Raw genomic sequence first — 19,533 nt, 5'->3', positions numbered from 1 at the left:
CAGATTTGCCCACTCCAAATTGATTCCTGACTGACCGGTAGCTGTCTGGCATTGCAAGCTTGCACAGGGCTATTGCCACTCGCTTCTCAACTGTGAGGGCTGCTCTCATCTTGGTATTCTTGCGCCTCAGGGCAGGGGAAAGCAAGTCACAAAGTTCCATGAAAGTACCCTTAAGCATGCAAAAGTTTCGCAGTCGCTGGGAATCGTCTCAGACCTGCAACACTATGCGGTCCCACCAGTCTGTGCTCGTTTCCTGGGCACAGAATCAGCGTTCCACCGCATGAACCTGCCCCATTAGCACCATGATACCCACATTGCCAGGGCCTGTGCTTTGAGAGAAGTCTGTGTCCATGTCCTCATCACTCTCGTCACCGCGCTGACGTCGCCTACTCGCCCGGTTTCGCTTTGCCAGGCTCTGGTGCTACATATACTGCTGGATAATGCATGTGGTGTTTAATGTGCTCCTAATTGCCAAAGTGATCTGAGCGGGCTCCATGCTTGCCGTGGTATGGCGTCTGTACAGAAAAAAGGTGCGGAACAATTGTCTGCCGTTGCCTTGACGGAGGAAGGGGCGACTGACGACATGGCTTACAGGGATGGCTTACAGGGAATTAAAATCAACAAAGTGAGTGGCTTTGCGAGAAACAGAATGGACCCCTCAAGGATAGAACTCAAAACTGGGTTTAGCAGGCCGTTGATTTCACAGAGGGAGGGAGGAGAAAATGAATACAAAACAAATCTGGTCTATTTCTTGTTTTGAGCCACTTCATCTATCTTTATACATCTTGCTGGCAGCAGACTGTGCAGTACGACTGCTAGCCATCGTCATCTCCTGGGTGCTCGGCAGAAGATGGTGCAGTATGACTCCTGGCCATCATCTTCTGCTGGCTGCTGATTAAAAGATAGTGCACTGCCGGTAGAACTCAATCGCCATGAGACGAAACTTAAAAGGGAAATGACCTGGCTGAGTCACTCCCATGTTTGCCCAGGTGCCCCTGACCTCATCGAGGTCGGTTAAAAGAGCACCCAGGACTACGTCGATGACGGCTACCAGTCATACTGCACTGTCTGCTGCCAAAAGGCAATAAACTGCTGCTGTGTAGCAATGCAGTACTGCGTCTGCCAGCACCCAGGAGACATACGGTGACGGTTAGCTGAGCGGGCTCCATGCTTGCCGTGGTATGGCATCTGCACAGGTAACTCAAGAAAAAAGGCGTAAAATGATTGTCTGCCCTCGCTTTCACGGAAGGAGGGAGGGAAGGGGGGCCTGACGATATGTACCCAGAACCACCTGCGACAATGTTTTAGCCCCATCAGGCACTGGGATTTCTACCCAGAATTCAAACGGGCGGCGGAGACTGTGGGAACCATGGGATAGCTACCCACAGTGCAATGCTCCTGAAGTTGATGGTTGCCTCGGTACTGTGGACACACTCTGCCGACTACATGCACTTAGAGCATTTGTGTGGGGACACACACAATCGACTGTATAAAAACGCTTTCTACAAAACCGACTTCTATAAATTCGACTTAATTTCGTAGTGTAGACATACCCAAAGACTAACTCAGTGATACTCTGACGTCAGTGGTTCAGGAGCCAAATTTGAGATTAACATTATGCAGAAGAGCCACAGTAATGTGAATTCATTATTTACTATATATTAAAAATTCTCACGGCAAAATGACTGACCAAGTATTATTTTGTCAATTACAATTGATTAACACAATAAAAGCACCCTGATTGGTTGTTAATTAAATCAGCGTTTTAATACCATGTGTTGCAAAGAGCCACTTGCGACTCCTGAGCCTCAGTCTCACTGCTGGAACTCATGTGTGTATAGGTTTACCTACTTTAACTGTGTAAATAACCCATTCCTTTTTCTTAGTTAATAAATTATAGGATTGGCTACAAGTGTTGTCATTGGTGTGAGATCTAAGATGTAACTGACCTGAGAAAAGCGACTGGACCTTTAGGCCTGGGAGTAACTTGAATACTGTTGTGATTTTTGGCGTAAAGGATCATCTATGACAAAGGCAAGTTTGCCTGGGTGGCAGGATAGACAGTACCTAAGAGGACTGTCTGACTTCATGGTTAAGCTGCTATAATGCTTGAGGAGATCACACTTGTTTCTTGGCTGGTGAAATTTAAGTACAGAACTCTCAACCTATTTGAGTGAGTACCCTGCTATTTGAAAGTCTGTCCTGAGGTTGGCACGCATGCTTGTGAACTACTCCAGACGGTCTGACAGGAACTATTCATACAAATTCTCTCCCTCCCCTCTCTACCATCAATTTCCCTCCTCCAAATCAAATCCAAGCACTTACACAGCTTGGAAGCAAACACCGATTCCCTCAACACCAATGGGTACCTAAGGGTGGATGGTAGCAGTTTCAACAAAAACTTTTGTCTCTGCGAGTCTCCAAATTAATCCTTTTTAGTCACAGAGAAGCAAGTGTAATAGTCTCAGCTTAGCATGATTAACACTCCCGGATCTGTCACAAGCAGCCCGTCAGGGACCAGAATAGCAGAGGATGCAGTGGGTCAGGACTGAGCAGCACTGTGAGGGCCCCAGGGCTGAAAAAGCAGGCAAAGGATTGCAGCTCACACCTGAGAGGTATCAACAAAGATGTGGGAAGGAAGGAGGGGAGTTTGCACTTAGAATCAAGCATAACACAGACAGATGGACAATCAGTGGCTCATTTTCCCAAATTCCATGACTCACTGAGTGTGCTGCTCCCAAGGCTGTAGCCTGCCCAGATCAGATGAAAACAGTGAAACCATTTTGGAAGTATTCCTGCCAGCAGAAACATTCTAATAGAGTGTGTTTGGTTGGCAGTTAAGCCCCCTCAGCCCTAGACACATACCCAGCTCCTCCAGAGATGGGACTCCATACGTGTCATCATGATTCTCCTGGATCTCTGACTTGCACTTCTCCATCTGCTGGCTTGTTATGCTGTTCACTGGCTTCTTGGGAAGCTCCATGCGGCTAATGATGGTCTGGAAACGCTTGTATGTCAGAGGTGGTTTGTGGCCATTCAGCTCGATTATTCTAGACACACAGACCCAGGAGACAAGAGTTGGAAAACAGCTTTATTCTCATGGGAGAGGTGGGGAAGACCACTCAAGCACTAGCCCCCTTGGACTCAGGGACATTCTTTTCTCTGGATAGAGAAATCCCAGACAGATTCACCCTCCTCCATTTGGATCTGTCCCCTCAGCGAGGTATTAAAGAAACTCCAGGCTAACCCCATTTCCAGGAAAAGACATCTCAGCCTACACCAGTCCCCACGTCATGGCCTGCTCCCAGAAAAACCCAAGCCTGCCACAATCTGTGCCCCCACCCAAAGTGAGAAAACCAACCTACAACAGTAACCCTCTTTTCTATTGCTCCCCCAGATGAAAAATACTAGTTTATTTGTCCCACCCCTCACTCTCTAGATCAGCAAAATCCAAGCTTCCATTATTTCATGTGCTCCTCACCCATCTTTGAGAAATCCCAGCCTGCATCCAGCCCCCACCCTGCACTAGAGAAATCCCAGCCTGTGCTTGTTCCTGTTTCCTCCACACTAAAAAACAAAAAAAACAAACCTCAGTCCATCTGTCACTCTCCCCTCCTCTACCCCCTCAGAGGAAAGAAAGCCCAGTGTGCCTCACTCCTCTCCTTTCCTGGGAGTAGAAAAATCCCCATCCCTCCCCCACCCCATTTGATCACAAGCAATTGTTACATACTCAGTATCTCATTTACGTTTTAGTGTTCTAACCCATTTCAGCTCAAACCAAGAGTACAGGCTGCAAGGTAGCCACAGGTCCCTTCTACCTTCCTAAGTGCCCACAGCCTGCCCAAGTCTCTACTGGGGAATAAAATGTGATGCTTCCCAGAACAGCTGTCTCCCTCCCCAGAGCTAAAAAGAATTTGGAGAAGACCACTTGGCAGAGTCTCCATGAGTAGAAACAGGGGCATTTTTCCTCAGCACTGTCCCCAGCACACTGCCAGCAGCAGAAGAGTTAACAGGAAAACAGGGAGAGCTCACAGTGCCAGGTTTACGTAAAGCTGAAACAGCCGAGCCAGCACTCCTACAAGAGCACTTGCAGAAGCTCCACCCCTCCCCATCCCGACAGTCAACAACTTATGCAAGGACTGAGCTTGGAGCCTAGTGTTTCAGGAGATGCCATGTGCCTCCCTTCCTCCCCCTCCGCCCCGTCAGCTGCACGTGTAGAGGGGAGGAGCTCCATGCTCGCCTGGGGCCTTCACAGAGCAGCTGGTCACATGTGATACTGTGTGACAGGTCTTCCCAGCTCTATACAACAGCCAGAAGGAAGGAGGCTGCTCTCTAACAAATCTATCATAGCTGCTGCTGCTCAGATCTAGGTCATAAATGCCAGGACCTCTCGTGCATACTGGGAGGGAGAGGGAGCTTTTAAAGACAGAGCATGGTCATGTTAAAGAAAGATTTTCAACAGAGACTCCCGCCACATTCCTTCATGTAGATAAAGAAATGTAAGACACAGGATAGGAAACACTGAAAAGGGGGAAGCTTTTGCTGGTATATAGCAAAGTCACCCAAACAAGCTCTGTGCAGCTTGAAGGAAGCTGTTTGCTTCCCTGCACTCTTCAAAAAGTAATTCAGAAACTTCCACCCTTATGAATACACCCTCATCCCCTACAGTCTTCCCCATTTTTTGCACTATGCCGCTTGCCCCCTGGAACTCCACACTGGAAAGAGGCAGGAGAAAAAGAAACCTGAAACCTTCACATCTGTCCCTCCAATACGTTGTAAGAAGCTTCCCAGTACATCTACATCACTGATGTCAAGGCCTCATGCTCCCAATTGCAAGTACAGCAACTGCTCCTTCACCAGGTTTGTGCCAGAGTACAGTCTGTCACTCTCAGGAGTACTAATCTGATAGTGCTGTGCAAGTTTCCCCTCTTCGCCAACTCCTGCTCTACAGAGGTACCTCAGCCATGCCTTATCACACTACCCAGTCCTCTTTCATATATGTGTTGATGCATTCAGTCTGCAGTCCCCATTACTATCCAGTCCTAGGATTCCCACCCACAGCTCTGGCAACGCCCTTTAATCATGACAGTAGCAATCCTCTAGTCACAGGGTCTGCCTTGACCAGAAACTGCAATTTGGACCAAACTGTGGCTTTTGTGATGAGCCCTCCTTTCACTAGAATTTAAACAAGGATGAAAACCTTCTGTGCCTTCTCTTCTCTCAACCAAGCAAGTTACTGGGGCAGGCTTAGGAACAGAAGCCTTCCTAATAGATGGGGCATGGATGTCATCTTGTATACATTTTTACAGCACCTAGCACAATGGTTGGGGCCTCCAGAGGCTATTAGTGTCTGGCACTGTCCCTTGTCCACAGTGCTACTTTGCCTCAGGGAGGAGGGCAAAACAGGCCTGAAGAAGCACATTTATGACAGTTTGGTGAATAGGTTATCATAGGCAGTTTGTCGTAGCCCATGCAAGGGCTTTCCCAGATCTCTTTTTACAGCAGCAGATTTGAGTACTATAGCCCCACAGACTTTGCTTCTGAGTCAATCACCCACAAAAGCCATTTTGCTGGGTTCACCTTCTTCAGTGGCATCATTCCACTGGCTGGCTTGCACACAGGAACCCTTCTTGTGTATGATGGAAAAGGACATGTTCACGCATTTGCTGTTTGTGAGGATGTCCTCAGCCAACGCTTGAGGATCATGCTGCTCAACTGGCAACACAGGTTTGGATAGGTTGGCAAGCCATCTGTGACTGCTTGGACAACTGTGATAGCTAGCTTGAGCAAATGAAGCTGTCTACTGTTCAGTCTCCCCATGTCAATTTATTCAACTACTGTGATACTAATACTGGATGAGCTCTCTAAGGTATGGACTGTGCATTATTTATATGTACAGTGCCTAGTACAATGGGACCCTCACTGGGTTTCTTCAGGTTCAGAGAGGAAACTGGAAAGTAACTGCAATGTACAGACAGTGTACAAAGGACAGATTATTCCATTCCTCCACACAGCACCAGGGCAACCATTATATAAGACTATCAAAGGTTAAGAGATGCCTTGATCAAACTGTAAGTACCTACATAGGAAGAAGATATCTGATACTGGAAGGCTTTAATCAAGCAGGCAAGCTTAAACTCCGAAGGCTGAAGGCTCAAGTCAGAAAAATTCAAATTGGAATAAAATGCAATTTTGACATTGAGGATTATAATATGTTGCCAAGGGATGTGAAATTCTCCATCACTTGGTGTCCTCAAATCAAGATTATGTCTTAAAAAAAAAAAAAAACACACATCTATTCTAGCTCAGGTTTCAGAGTCGCAGCCGTGTTAGTCTGTATCCGCAAAAAGAAAAGGAGTACTTGTGGCACCTTAGAGACTAACCAATTTATTTGAGCATAAGCTTTCGTGAGCTACAGCTCACTTCATCGGATGCATTCAGTGGAATATTCTAGCTCAGCCACTTGTTATTTGTTTGATGCAGGAGCTGCCAGGTTAAAATTTATGGCCTGTGCTATTATAGGGGGTCAAACAAGATCATAATGCTCCCTAACAGAACACTTTACAGATTTTTATTTATTTATTTTAAGGCCAGACCTGCCTGGCCTGGAATTAGGGAGAAACTCTCACAATGGCCATCAGCAAGTCTGGACTATGAAGGATTTAGATCCCAGGGAACAGAAAGCAGGGAGACCCAACTGGAGGAAGAAAATGACCTGCCATCAATCAGAAGGGAACTGTCAGACAGAGCAATTGAGAGACAAGGACTTGGGCCACACTGAGCCAACATTTAAGCTCTTATCTTTTCAATTTGAATTCAATCTGACTGTAGTTAGTGTTCACTGGGGATTGTCAGTTCTAAAAATGGGTTACACCATTTATGCTGAACATGATTATTTTTCTACAATCAATTCCTGCTTGGCGAGTTTGTGCAGGCCAGCCCAAAGAAACGAAAAGCCTTCAATTTCTAAGTATTAACGGAAACATATCTAAAGGGTAACCTATCTCAGGCTCTTCAGTCAGAAAGGGCACAATAAGGGAGCATCACAGGCAGGGCTGCAGAGAGCAGGACACACCAGAACTACTCAATGACCACAGAAGAAAACAGTTCAATGGGACTGAGGCAATATCTATCCCAACATTCTCATCACCATCAGCACTTTGAGATCCTCTTGTAAAAGGAATGACTCAGTGAAATATAATCCCTACAACCCCCCACCTGCGCTCACATGCAAATCATGCTTTAAATAATTGTCAAATTATGTGGATCAGGAGACTGAAACCTTCCCCAGACTAGAACTCTCCTACAGTCCTCCTCAGACAGCACAGTATCAGCCCTGTCTAAGCAGTATAACTGCCTCTCCTCTACCTCTTACCTGTCCAGGTCATAGAGTGTGTGAGAGTTTTCTATCACCACCTCCACGCCAGCTTCCTTTGCTAGTTTGATGATAGCTGCATCTCTCTCCTTCCCAAATGGTTCGGAGTCATACTCAAAGGTGAGACGGGTCACTCCCCATTCCTGTGAAGAACACAAAACAAAGTTGTCATTACAGATACCAGACCTCCCAGCAGCTAGCATGATCACTGAAGAGAGTGACAAAGGTTCCTTAAGGTGATGCCAATGAAGTCCTGGAATCTTTTGCTTTACAGGAAGCTAGGACGTGATGAGAGAAACCATGGAGGGAGCCCTGTGGACAGATGTGGTAACAACAGACATGGAATAGAGAATCAGTGGCGTATTCTGTTTTATCACCACTATGAAAGGTCAGGGTAAGAATCTTAGCATTATACTAACGCTCATCCATGTTACTGAACTCCAAGATTGCAGAACTTTAAGAACCTCATTCCTCCCTCCTCCCGCAATACATATTCTCCCTTTGTCTGCATTGCCAGTAAGACTGTAATGGCATAGTTCATTTCCCAGTTCTCTGACACCACTCCAATACTGAAATATTAGGGCTACAAAGTGCAGGGGAAATTTTCAATGCAAACTGCTTATAACTTATGTTTTTATACAGAGAAACTACCAAGAAATTTAAGCCAAAAATGTAGGTTCTGAAGTAAAGTTTTCCAAGATCCCTTGAAGGCCACCACACAAGAGAACTTCTGTCCAACCCTGGAAGCCAGAAGTGAGGGAGAGAGGAAACCAGAATAAGGAATGACCCTAAGGAGAACACTAGTATGGCTGTCAACTTTGTATTTCAAAAATACAGGCCAGACCTCAGACATCCCCTCTGGGGGCAAGTCCCTTCTCCTCTACCCTCCTTCCTAGAGATTCTCACGCTTTCGGATTTGCAGGTGCTAGGCCAGGCAGCAGCTCCTGTTCACATCCAACTCAGCTCCTGGTGCCTGAAGTTGCTGATCTCTGCCAGCTGCAGCACTATATTGCATCAGAAGTGGGGCCTGAAAGAATGGGTGTGGACTGAAGGAAGGCAGCATTTGAAGGAGACTTTGCTACAGATCAGCACGGGTGCCATTTCAGATTTCAATGGAAGGGGCAACTTTCAGTGGTGGTCCAAGGATTGAAATGCAGCCGGCTCAAATTTGAGTGGCACTGCGACGCTGTGTGCCAGATTGCAATGCCACTCAAATTTGTCCCAGTTGCTTCTCAGTCAGCAATGTCACTTGAATTTGGCCTGGCCCCCACTCTGTCGGCATGACTGTCACGCAACCAGCAACACTTTGCGAAGTGATTTTCTACAGGAAGATGCTGGAATCCAGACTTGGGGCATTCATCCTCCAAATAGCGGTACTGCTTTTGCCTTATCCAAGCTACAAACCTGGCAAGATATCTGATAATACCCTCTAGAACACATTGTAGACTACATGGACTTGGTTCTGAAACACAAAGGCCTGAGAAGAGCTGGGCAGCTGCGCTGTCTCTTTCAGCCCTTTGCAGAACATGATTTGCTCTCTAAATCCATGGCCTAGTTTTCTCAGCAAATGAGTGCTATGAGAAGGGAGTTAATGGTTTCCACAGTGACACTCCTGAAGTCACTGTCAAACACAGAGCTAACCACATCTATGGGCTGCGGCAAACACTCTGCTGAGCACACCCAGAGAGCCAAGGGGGGATGGGCGGGGGGGGGGGGGGCTTTAAAAAGTCAGAAATAGGAAGTGACACAATTAATATGGGGTCACATTTTCCAACTGAAAAGGCATGGGACACCCTCTCCCCACTACCCCCAGAGGCCCAGTCTCTTCTGAATAGCTGTGCGGGAGGCTTTGCCTTTTCCTGAACAGGAACTGAGGGTTTAGTGCAGCCAGTAACACAGGCAAAATGCGACAGCAGAAGTTTTGCCATTTTGCATAAATTACAGAGACACAATGATGCTGAGGTGGGGGGTGGTACTGGGAAAGTTCATAGCGGGAAACAACTCCCCACTTGTCTCCCATGTTTCCCGCTCCCCCTGGAAACTCAATTCTGAAGTCAGTCCTCTCATCAAAAATAGAGGCAAAAGCAGGTTTTCAGGGATAACATTATAAAACCCAGTCTTATATATGCAATGGGGCAGAGTATTTCAAAGTCAATATCCACCCCCTCCGGCTTCACATTGCCTGGCTATCATTTGCCTTTCCCCAAACTAGGAAGGACAGCATTAACAAAACGTACTATCCAAGTGTTTAGATGTCTTTCAAAGCCAGTCCTCTCCCCATACTGGAATTTGATTTGTCGTATTAGTTTTAATTATATGATAGATTAACAAGGGACAATGCCACCGGGTCACACACAAAATACAGGTTTGGTTTAAAAGAACATCCATGCATAGAGAAGGAAGGAACACATTTTATCATGATAAAAGTTAAAAACCTCTCAAAATTCAGACATTTCTTTATAGTGTTGGAAAGCTGAAAACCATGGCGTCGGGCTAGTAAAAGGCAACAGAACATAAATGACTAGAAACCGAGAAACTGTCTGATAAATTTCAAAATACACAAAAAGTAAGTTAGAAGTTTCAAATGCAGTTTTCATCCTCCATGTGAGTGAGTGGCAAGGAAGCATTTAAGATTCATATTACACAGTATTTTTATAAAAAAAAAAGTCACCACAAGCCATTTTGCTGCCTTGAATGCCTGGCAGGACTATTTTCCCCAAAATATTCAACTCCAGAAGACAATTTAACTACATGCAATCAACCACTACCTTTGGTTTCTGAATATGGTACAGACTGAAGCCAAATCCACACATACAAAAATAAACTACAGACTGTTAACACTCTACAGCACACAAGCACAGTGGGGGCTTTTAATTATCTGTGACCTATCACAAGGTGGCAGTGACCATAGAGTTTGGTTCAGTACAGAAAGTTAAACTCCAAATGACTGGTTAAGAGGAAAGAGGGAATTTTTTTTTCTTAATACACCTTGTGGTAGTGACAAAGCAGCAGAGCAAGCTGCACATGCCATCTCCCATTGAAGCAAACATCCTTTGTAGCCTAGTTCTCCACAAGTGCATCTCTACCAGCAGTAGAATAGACACTGCTGTTGCATTACTACTGTGCCATCTACCCCTGCTCTGAGTAGCATTAGACAACGTGGCATGAACACTTGAGCCTTGTTTATACTGCTTCCTTGGTTGCTACTGCTGTTGGAGCTGCATGCTTGAAATAAACTACAGGTATGAAGTCTGCTATTGCAGACAAGGCTCAAGAGCATGCGCTGCAAGCTTCACCTGCCCTCTTTCTAAACCCACTGCATCTTCCTTTCTACCCCAGCGGTTGTCATTTGCACTATTTATAAACAGGCATTCACCCCCATGCTCTAATTACCCTTACAAAACACACCACTAGACAATCTCTAATTCTAAGACGATCTAAGAAACCAAATGTAACCATATGTCCTTCTATTATATGCCAGCTCAGTACTGCACTGTTTGGGACACTAGCTCTACAGAAAAAGATCTAAATCCCAACAAAACTCTTTAAGCTCAAGTTTAAAAAGCTTCATGAACATTTGTATTCATATGCAGTACTTTATGCCTAAAATACCTGACAGTGTCTAACAACCAAACCTAACGAGGAACCATGGGCTACAGTGAAGTTTAGGCTGACTCCTCTTTGGGCAAGTCAATTACAACTACTGCTCTTTAAATTTAAAATGTAAAGCAGCTGGCTGAGTTCCATGAAACAAGTCAGTAGGTTTCCTTTATTTTTAATAATCCTGGAATTATATTTAGTCCTTAACTAAAATAAGGAGAGGACATGGACTGTAAATAGCCAGAATTTATTTGCAGCCTACTAGATAAAAATAACCTGGATTCAGGAAAGGCTAAAAGCAGTATAGAGGATATTTTTGTAACGTGCTAAAACACAGTTCCAGAAAGAATAGCAACAAACCTTCTGACCCTGGTAATTGGATTCCCCCTGCCTCTCTTGCCAAGTGGACAGCTATGACTGCTTACTGTGCCCTGACAAAGCTCATTCAGACTCACTCGAACTGCATATTCTTCCCTTATCCTCATCATCTATAGCAAGCTTTGAGAAGCAGGGCGGATACAAATCAATGATTTTTTATTTAAAATTAATACATTTTTCTTTAAAAAAGTCTGTTTAAACTATGAAATTACAACCACCTATGTTAAGACCTAAATTTATTATAATCTATTAAAATCGCATAACTAAAAAATGCTGCATCAAAAGGTCCTCAAATTTTAATGAATTAAAGATGCTGCTTTTTAAATTATATATAGAATCATGGGGAACATCTTTAACTTCTGAAGTCCACTCAGGCCATATAAATATGTCACAATATCATTTATTACATTATCTACATTATTTTTGGTCTTTACTATAGAACAAAAGCTGCTATTTACACTTTTCCACACATAAGTAGTTTTGGTTTCTGTTGTGCAGAAAAGCTTTTACCTTAATGACTTTTGGTCTCAATTCAGTTAGCAGGTGCAGAGAAACTATTTTCTCATTTGGACTAGTTCATTCAAAGCTGAGATACTGATTCAGAGTTGAGAAAGCAGGAATGCTTGTTTTCTTTTTCCAGTCAAAGATAAAACAAGCAGGAGAGGAGGAGATCTACTAATTAAAAACACATGATGGACATGAGGCCAGATTTTTAAAAGTAGTTAGGTGCCTAGTGGGATTTACAAAGCACCTAAGAATGTTAGGCACTTAATTCTGGCTCATTTCAATGGGAGTCAGACACCTAACCTGCTTAAGCATTGTTATAAATTCCACTAATTACCTATCTGCAACTTTAGTTGCCTAAATAACTTCTGAAAGGCTAACTCATAGAAGCCAGAGCAGGTTAATACTTCCTTTGTTTAATAAATAAGTTTTAAATACATAACATGTTTGATAAACTGAAAAAAAAATCCAGCACATTAAATCAAACTATATTGTATAAAAACAAATTTTAAAATGGCATTTTTGTACATTTTCAATTTCCATCCAAATGGAGCTAGACACAAATCCCAAATAAAAATTATATAGTAAATAAGTATGAGCCATTTACTATTTTTAACACAATAAAAAAAGCAAAACAATCCGAATAAATATATGTTATGCTACATTATTGCTTAAATAAATGTGTATAGTTATCTTCCTGGTTAGCAAAAAAAAACAAACCAAATTTCATGTAAAGGCTACTTTTTTGCAAGTCAACATATTTTAACAGTTATACCAACCAATAAGATTGAACCTCTCTAGGAAAAGAACTACAGTTACAAAAATGTAGAACAAGATTAGAATCAATTATTTAAATGAAGGCATCGTGTATGCTGATTTAAAATAAAACAGGGCTGTAGAGCAACCTGAGGACCATCAGTGACTAGGGTACAAGGATATAAGGAGTAAAAACGAGAATCCCAAAATGGGATCTTATGTCAGAAGACAAGTTTAGCCTCTTACTTTGAAAAGTCTTGGGAAGACATCTGTTGGCTGCCCTCGTACCACAAACAAGCAGGAGCCGAGTTTTCTTAAACTGTTGTCCAAGTCTTCCAGGGACTGGAGTAGGAATCTGTGGAGGAGAAAAACCCAGTTAGCAGTATAGCTCAAGGACTAGTGTTAAGATCACACAGCCAGTAAACCTAAGATTCAATTCAACTCTGTGAGCTAAATGTTAAGCCAGGAAATATGACTTCCAAGAATTCTGCTCAGTCCAACAGTTGGCAGACACAGAACAGAGAGACTGCTGTGCCAGCCAATTCCCTACCAATCACACCAACACTGCACAGACAAATGCAAGATGTGCAAGAGCTCTCCAGGTCCTCCTTGCTCTTGTAATCCCATCTACTTATGATAGTTACTCTCTGGGCTTTTAATGCCCATCTGGCAGTTAGAGCGTCCTTCAAACTGATACTTCCCAGACATGGTAATATCTATGTGGAGAACTTCAGACAATAGAGCATCTGGCAGAATATAGTGTAGAGAATAATCCTCTGCTGGAGGGATTTTAGATGTGAAATAATATGGCCTCTCTCCTCCAGGCTCCTATTTCAAAGCAGTGTTCCACAGAAAGCCACGGATTACCCCAAAGATGACAGTTCTGCGTAGGTACAGGCCATGCACAGCACAAAGTGACACAAACATTTCTATCCCATCAGTAACAGAGGCCAAACATACAACCAAGACTTCAGAGATGCAGCATCAGTACCTAGGGCAGCTGCAACTGTGCTATAAATTTGTATTCCACTGTGACCTTGACAACAAGGTCACTTGTCCACACTGCATCTCCTTTCTTACCTGGGATACTAACTTCACTCCTGACTCAGCCCCAAAAGCTGCTGCCAAAAATGGTCTCACAGTGTTTTGACCTTATGTTTCACACACATCACTAACTATAACTAATGCTTCCTTTGTTTAATAGACCAGTTTTAAATACAAAACATGATGGGATACACTTTTCATTCTTGTGTATCCAGCACAGTTAAGGTTGTTCTATTAGTTAAATAAAATTATTTTAAAATGCTGTTTTTGTGCATTTTAAATTGAATTCTAAATTTCCAGCTTGATACAAATCACAAGTAAATCAATCAAATAAATAGGAAATATGACAGTCACCATTTTCTGACAAAAAATAAAAATCTGAATAAAAAGTAAGTTATACAACTACTTAAATTAATGTGCACAGATACAATGTAACCTCCTGGTTACCAAACAGAAGTACCTAATTTAGTGTAAAGGCTATACATAGTAGGAAATCAACATGTTTTAAAGTCAACAGCCAAAGAGAATCAAACTTAAGAAAAAAAACTAAGAACAAATGCAAAACAAGATTAAAATTACTTAAATCAAGTTTCCCAGCTTCCTCAATTAAATCATGATTTAAATCAAGCCACCCTACTTCACTGCTCCCTCTGTGCTGCATATCAACTTCAAGTTTCTTTACGTTGTTTTCAAGGCCCTACAAAAAGCAACTCCCCATCTACATCTCTGCTGTGTTCTGCTTTTGCATAATCAATGGGTTTTTTGTGATGCTGCCAGCCTTAATAAACTTTTCATCTGTTCACTGGCAGCTTCTCAATGCCATGACACTTGGAATTCCTTCCAAAATTTATTTGCCAAATGTCTACCTCACCTCATTCAATTTACTCCTAAAAGCCCACTTTGCAGGCACTACTGTTTTGTGGGTGATGCGGCAGATCATTTAAGAAGCCTTCATACACCTAGGCCTGACAGTGGGCGTATGGCTAAACAATTATATCGCATAAGCCAGGAACTTCCTCACTCCTCCTCTGATCTGCTGGGGTCTGTTGGATCCTCACTGGTCTATCTAGTACATCATTTAAACTGCAAGCTCTTTGTGGTAGGGACTTGTCTATGCATTTCCTGTGAAGCAGGAAGACAGTGTTTAAAGAAAGGGGCACTGGACTCAAGAACAGGAGTTCCAGGGTTCCACATTCAGCTCTGCTGCTTACTCACTGTGCTATCTTGAGCATCCCAGTTCCCCTCTTTCTTGGTTTCCCCATCTGTAAAATGGAAATACTTACCCCACCTACCTCAGTAAGGTATTGAGGGGGTTAATAATAAATGCAGGTATTAAATTCGTAACACATGTACGGGCATTAAGACAATATGTAATTTCCAACATGACCAGTTTCACAGAGTTAAGTAAAACATGGGTTAACATATCTGCCTTATGATGCAGCTCTGTGGTCCGACTCCTAATATAGGTCACCAGTGAACGCAAGTGGCAGAAAAGTAAGCAAAATACAAACCTCTCCTATACAGAGGCAATCTGAGTCCCTGATTAGTATTATATATTTACACAGCACCTTTCTGCCTAACAATCAGGTGTAATGATCTCATACATTGAGAATTGTGGCTCTGGGGATGTAACTGTAGGGAGAACATGGGATTCCTAATAAATTCCTATGTAACTTAAAATGTATTCTCATAATAGGTTATCCAGGGCAGAGGTGCCCAAAGATGCATCATGACACAGCTTCAGGTGATCCTCCGGCACAACTGCATTCTTTAACTCCACGTGACCTGTGTAATTTAAGTACAAGCTATATAAATGTAATGTTTTGAGCTGTATATGTTAGACAGAATATAGAAAAAAACTATTTAAAAAAAAAAGAAGCTGCAACATGTTAAGTTTAATTCTCAAGAGTACAACGGTGCATTTCACTGCAAGATAACCTAGCAGCATATATGCAGTCCACCATTTACAACTCTAAAAAAAATGGCAAGCAGTATTGCAATCTGACATGGATCGCTTTATTTTTTGAAAATGAGAAGGGTGCACTAGAGGAGAAGAAAATGAAAGTCCTGGACCATCTACAACTACACAAAATGAACCGGCCGAAAAAAATAAAGTGGTAAGAACATATGACCACACACACACGAAGCTTGGATTCTCCTTTACCGGACTGGATGAATACCTGTTGCATTAGTGTGTTATATTATAACTTATTTTATATTTTTATTTGATTATTTTCTAACTAGTAGAGAGTAGGGTGGGGTCTTTACTTACACAGCACATAAATTCAGACTTCTAAAAAAACTGAAAATATAGTGTTCAAAGTTGGACAACTATTTTGTTTTAAAATCAACACCACACACTTTTTAAACAATTTTGTTAACATTGTTGTTGCTTATTGTTCAGTTTTATACAAAACTGTTTTTTCCCTTTTTGACCACCACATTTTGCCCTCAACGTTTTTTAAAATTGTAGTTTCACTACAACTGTTTTGTTTCAAGGATCCTGAAGCATTTCTTTCAGTGCATATTGCTAGAGATTTCTATCATTACAATTGTTTACACTAAAATGAAAAGGAAACATGTACACTGGTTATTTACAGTGTTATAGTTTATATGTAGGTAATAATTAAAATTAATAATTTTCCTCAAGAAGTGTTAGTAGTGGGCCGCAGTGCCTATTGCAATGGCACTGGTGGGCCTCAGGGAAAAAAGTTTGGGAATCCCTGATCCAGGGGACCAGACAGCTTGGAGTGGGGGACATTAATGGGATAGGGAGTCTTTCTATTTCAGTTTAAGTTGGAAGTGACAAAGTCTCACCTACCAATGGCTGTTTGATGGCCCATGTGAAAAGGGTCGCAAGCAGCCTGTTCATTTCATAGTGAACGATGCCCGTATCACTAAGAATAGTGCCTAGGTCAATGGAGCCTTGACTGGATCCTATAGGCACTTCTGCAGTAGAAGCAGAACCACCACAGTTGCTCCCAATTCACTGTGTCAGTGGAAAAACCAAGGATTGAATGGGTCAGAGATTAACTAACCCCTCTCACACAGAGCTGTGGTCCCCCCAGACCAGGAGTGAGTCACTGGTGCAGCAGCGTAATCCTCCCTTCTACCCAGGCTGCTCCTCTTTTGTGACTAGATTGCAGCCCTAAAAACTAAAGTTAAGCCAGAATAAACTTCACAGAAAATTTTGAATACCCAGATTTCTGCATTTCTAGTTGTTTTGGTACTTTTAGAACTTTTGAGTTGTGCTATGTAGTGCTTTTAAAAACCATTACCAGAATCCAGAATTTAGCAATAATCTTGCCACTCAAAGACTAAGTGGTGATGCATAACATAAGTGACTGATGAGTTAGTCCTACAATTTCCCAAATACCTTCCAAAGAGCATGCAGAGGATTTTTAACCAAGTGACTGTTCCCTCATTAAAACCTTGCAACTGGACACAAATTCTGAAGGGGTGCAAAGAAGATTAGGTTATGCCTGCTCTTGCCTTGGTGTAGAACTCCTGCTTGTGTGCACAGCAGCATTGTTAAGGTAAATCCCCACTTAGCTGTCCAAATATGCAGGCAGCCAAGACCGTAAGATCAGTATTATATAATCTTAGGAGAATACAACTTGGATGCCTACTAGGTTAAAAATCCTGCTCCCTGCACAGACATTGCACACCCAGCACATTCCTTCAGTTCCATAACTGAGGAACCCCTGCCCCCCCCAACAAAAATCTGTTCACTCCAGTCCCTGTCCTCCCAGAAGCAGCCAAGGTATATTTCCCTAAGACTCTGGGGGGGGGACAGGAAGAGGATAAGGGTTTGTGTATAAGTGCACGCACCCAGAATGGCTGAAAGCTAGAGACAGGGTGATGATTATTGCTGTCATATAGCTCTGAGGTTTCAGGGACTTGTACAGAGTAACTGGGAAAAAGGAGTTTCCCAAAGTGAAACATGCACCAGCCACAGCTGCTTTACATAATCTGGCATCCTGTATGTTATGAGATTTTTCTAAAACCCATAGCACCTTCTCACATGGTCAGAAATAAGATTCCAAAGGCTGCAACTGAGCTAGTGACATGAACAAGGTAACTTCTGCACGGAACTGGTTTTGAGCAAAGTTAGAAGAACTGAAAGTCCAGGCTTATGGGTAGCATACAGAATTTTTACTGTGCAGAGATATTTAGAGTAACAATATCAGCTAGACCCACACAAATAAAGTAATACCTCAAAAATGTTCTAGCACTTAGGAAGAAACTCTCTCCCTCCCCCGCCCATCCTTAAAGCAACATATCTTTAAAGTATGTGATAAATGCTACTTTCAATGGAAGGGTGAATTAATTTGGGGCTGATACTTTTACCATTATTCTCCACTGGAGCACAGAATATTGGAAGACACAGTTTTTCAGGGCCAAGATCTGTCCTTTACCAGCTGCTTTTTAACACAGCTGAGTGATGTTTGAGGGCACCCAGATTCTCACAGATTAAGCATTAAAACAATCCTGCACTGGCCCCTGATGATTAACTAGCTATGACATAAGAAGTCTTTCCCATCTCTAACACCTAGGATTCTATATGCCGGGTCTAAGGCCAGCTACAAATTTGAAGAATTTCCAGACCAGTGGAACAGGAATGGATTTCTAATTAAAAGAGGTGCAGCACTGGCATTACATACCAACACCTTTCAAAAGCTGAGCAAGACATCATCAACAACAAGATTACGCCCATATGCAGGCTTCCCGGCACGATCCAAGCTTTTCCATTTTTTTCAGACTATAAACAGTCTTTAGAGGTTGGTCTGTAGTTTGTATAGTGGGGAGCACAGGGCATGCCCTTCAATTATGTGAAAAAGTAGACATTTATACACTGTTTCAACTGCCCTCATTTCAGAATGGATCACAAAACTGGTCAAAACACAAAACACAGTTAATGGCCAATGACTTAGAGAAAAATAAGACAGCACTTAAAACCACCACACACAAAACTCATAAGTGCCTAAGGTGAAGAATTCCTCTTTTCACTTCCTATTCAGAGACATCATGACTCAGAATCGAGAAAAGGCTTGTCTACTATTGCAAGTACAGGTCAGCACCCCACTGCTTGTTCTAACTACCATCAGGGAAAATATATAACCACGAAGATGAAACACATGAGGTGGTGCACTTCTCTGCTGCTGTAGCACAGGTTGTTTGTGGACCACTAATGTTTGGGAAGAGTCCACCGCTACTGAAGCAGTAAGTGGCAGAATGACGTAAAAGGCAAGCACAGCTTGGTCTCTACAGCAATGAAGTACATACCCACAACAAAATATACTCAGCCCATGTGTTAATTAGCACATTGCGCAACCATCCCCAGTTCACTGACATAACAAGAAGCAGATCACGCTTCTTGCTGACATGTGACGACGTTAAAGGGAAGCCTGTGCTGTTTTCACTGGTTCTGGTCTCAGAATGACCCAAATATCCATGTAGGGGGGCTAAGATGTGTCTCACTACTCACTCGCGCAGGGCACCCGGGCAGACTGGTGACCGGCAACCCAGACGCACCGATCCCAGAGCAGCAGAAGACAGCGACCAAATGAACACGCAGCCAGGCCTCTCTTACCTAACGCCCGTGTCCTGGGGACCAGGGCCCTGCAGCCTAGCAAAGGCAGCAGCAGTCGAGACTCAACGTAGCCGGGAAGGGGCAACAAAATCGGGAACCGTTCCCCAACCGGCAGCAGGAGGACTGGCCGGTCTGGGGGTGGGGGCCGCTACCAGCCCCTCCCGAGCCCACCCTCGCGGGTACGGGCAGCACACGTGCCGCAAGGGAGGGGCTCCTCTTGGAGGCACCAGCCGCGTCGCTAATGCATCGGACTCCCCACCCCCCTGGGGCCGCTGCCCGGGGC

At 43.3% G+C, this 19,533-nt stretch overlaps 1 protein-coding gene and 1 long non-coding RNA gene across 2 annotated transcripts in view; one reads left to right on the top strand and one right to left on the bottom strand.

The window, feature by feature from the left end:
* The window catches only part of CRY2 (cryptochrome circadian regulator 2), a 39,518-nt gene that overhangs the window by 19,613 nt on the left and 372 nt on the right, over positions 1-19,533 (bottom strand). Inside the window, 3 exon segments of the mRNA XM_037900125.2 lie at positions 2,866-3,050; positions 7,376-7,518; positions 12,860-12,968. Of these exon segments, the coding sequence (XP_037756053.2) occupies positions 2,866-3,050; positions 7,376-7,518; positions 12,860-12,968 (437 nt within the window).
* Positions 4,309-16,034, top strand: LOC122466439. Its single transcript, XR_006291918.1, has 3 exons — positions 4,309-4,499; positions 7,650-7,769; positions 15,354-16,034. It is a non-coding gene; the product is annotated as an uncharacterized LOC122466439 (long non-coding RNA).

The sequence above is a fragment of the Chelonia mydas genome, chromosome 6 (genome assembly GCF_015237465.2).
Source record: "Chelonia mydas isolate rCheMyd1 chromosome 6, rCheMyd1.pri.v2, whole genome shotgun sequence".
In the NCBI taxonomy this organism is placed as follows: Eukaryota; Metazoa; Chordata; order Testudines; family Cheloniidae; genus Chelonia; species Chelonia mydas.
The sequence above is the reverse complement of the archived record's forward strand: the minus strand, read 5'-3'. Positions and strand labels throughout refer to the sequence as shown.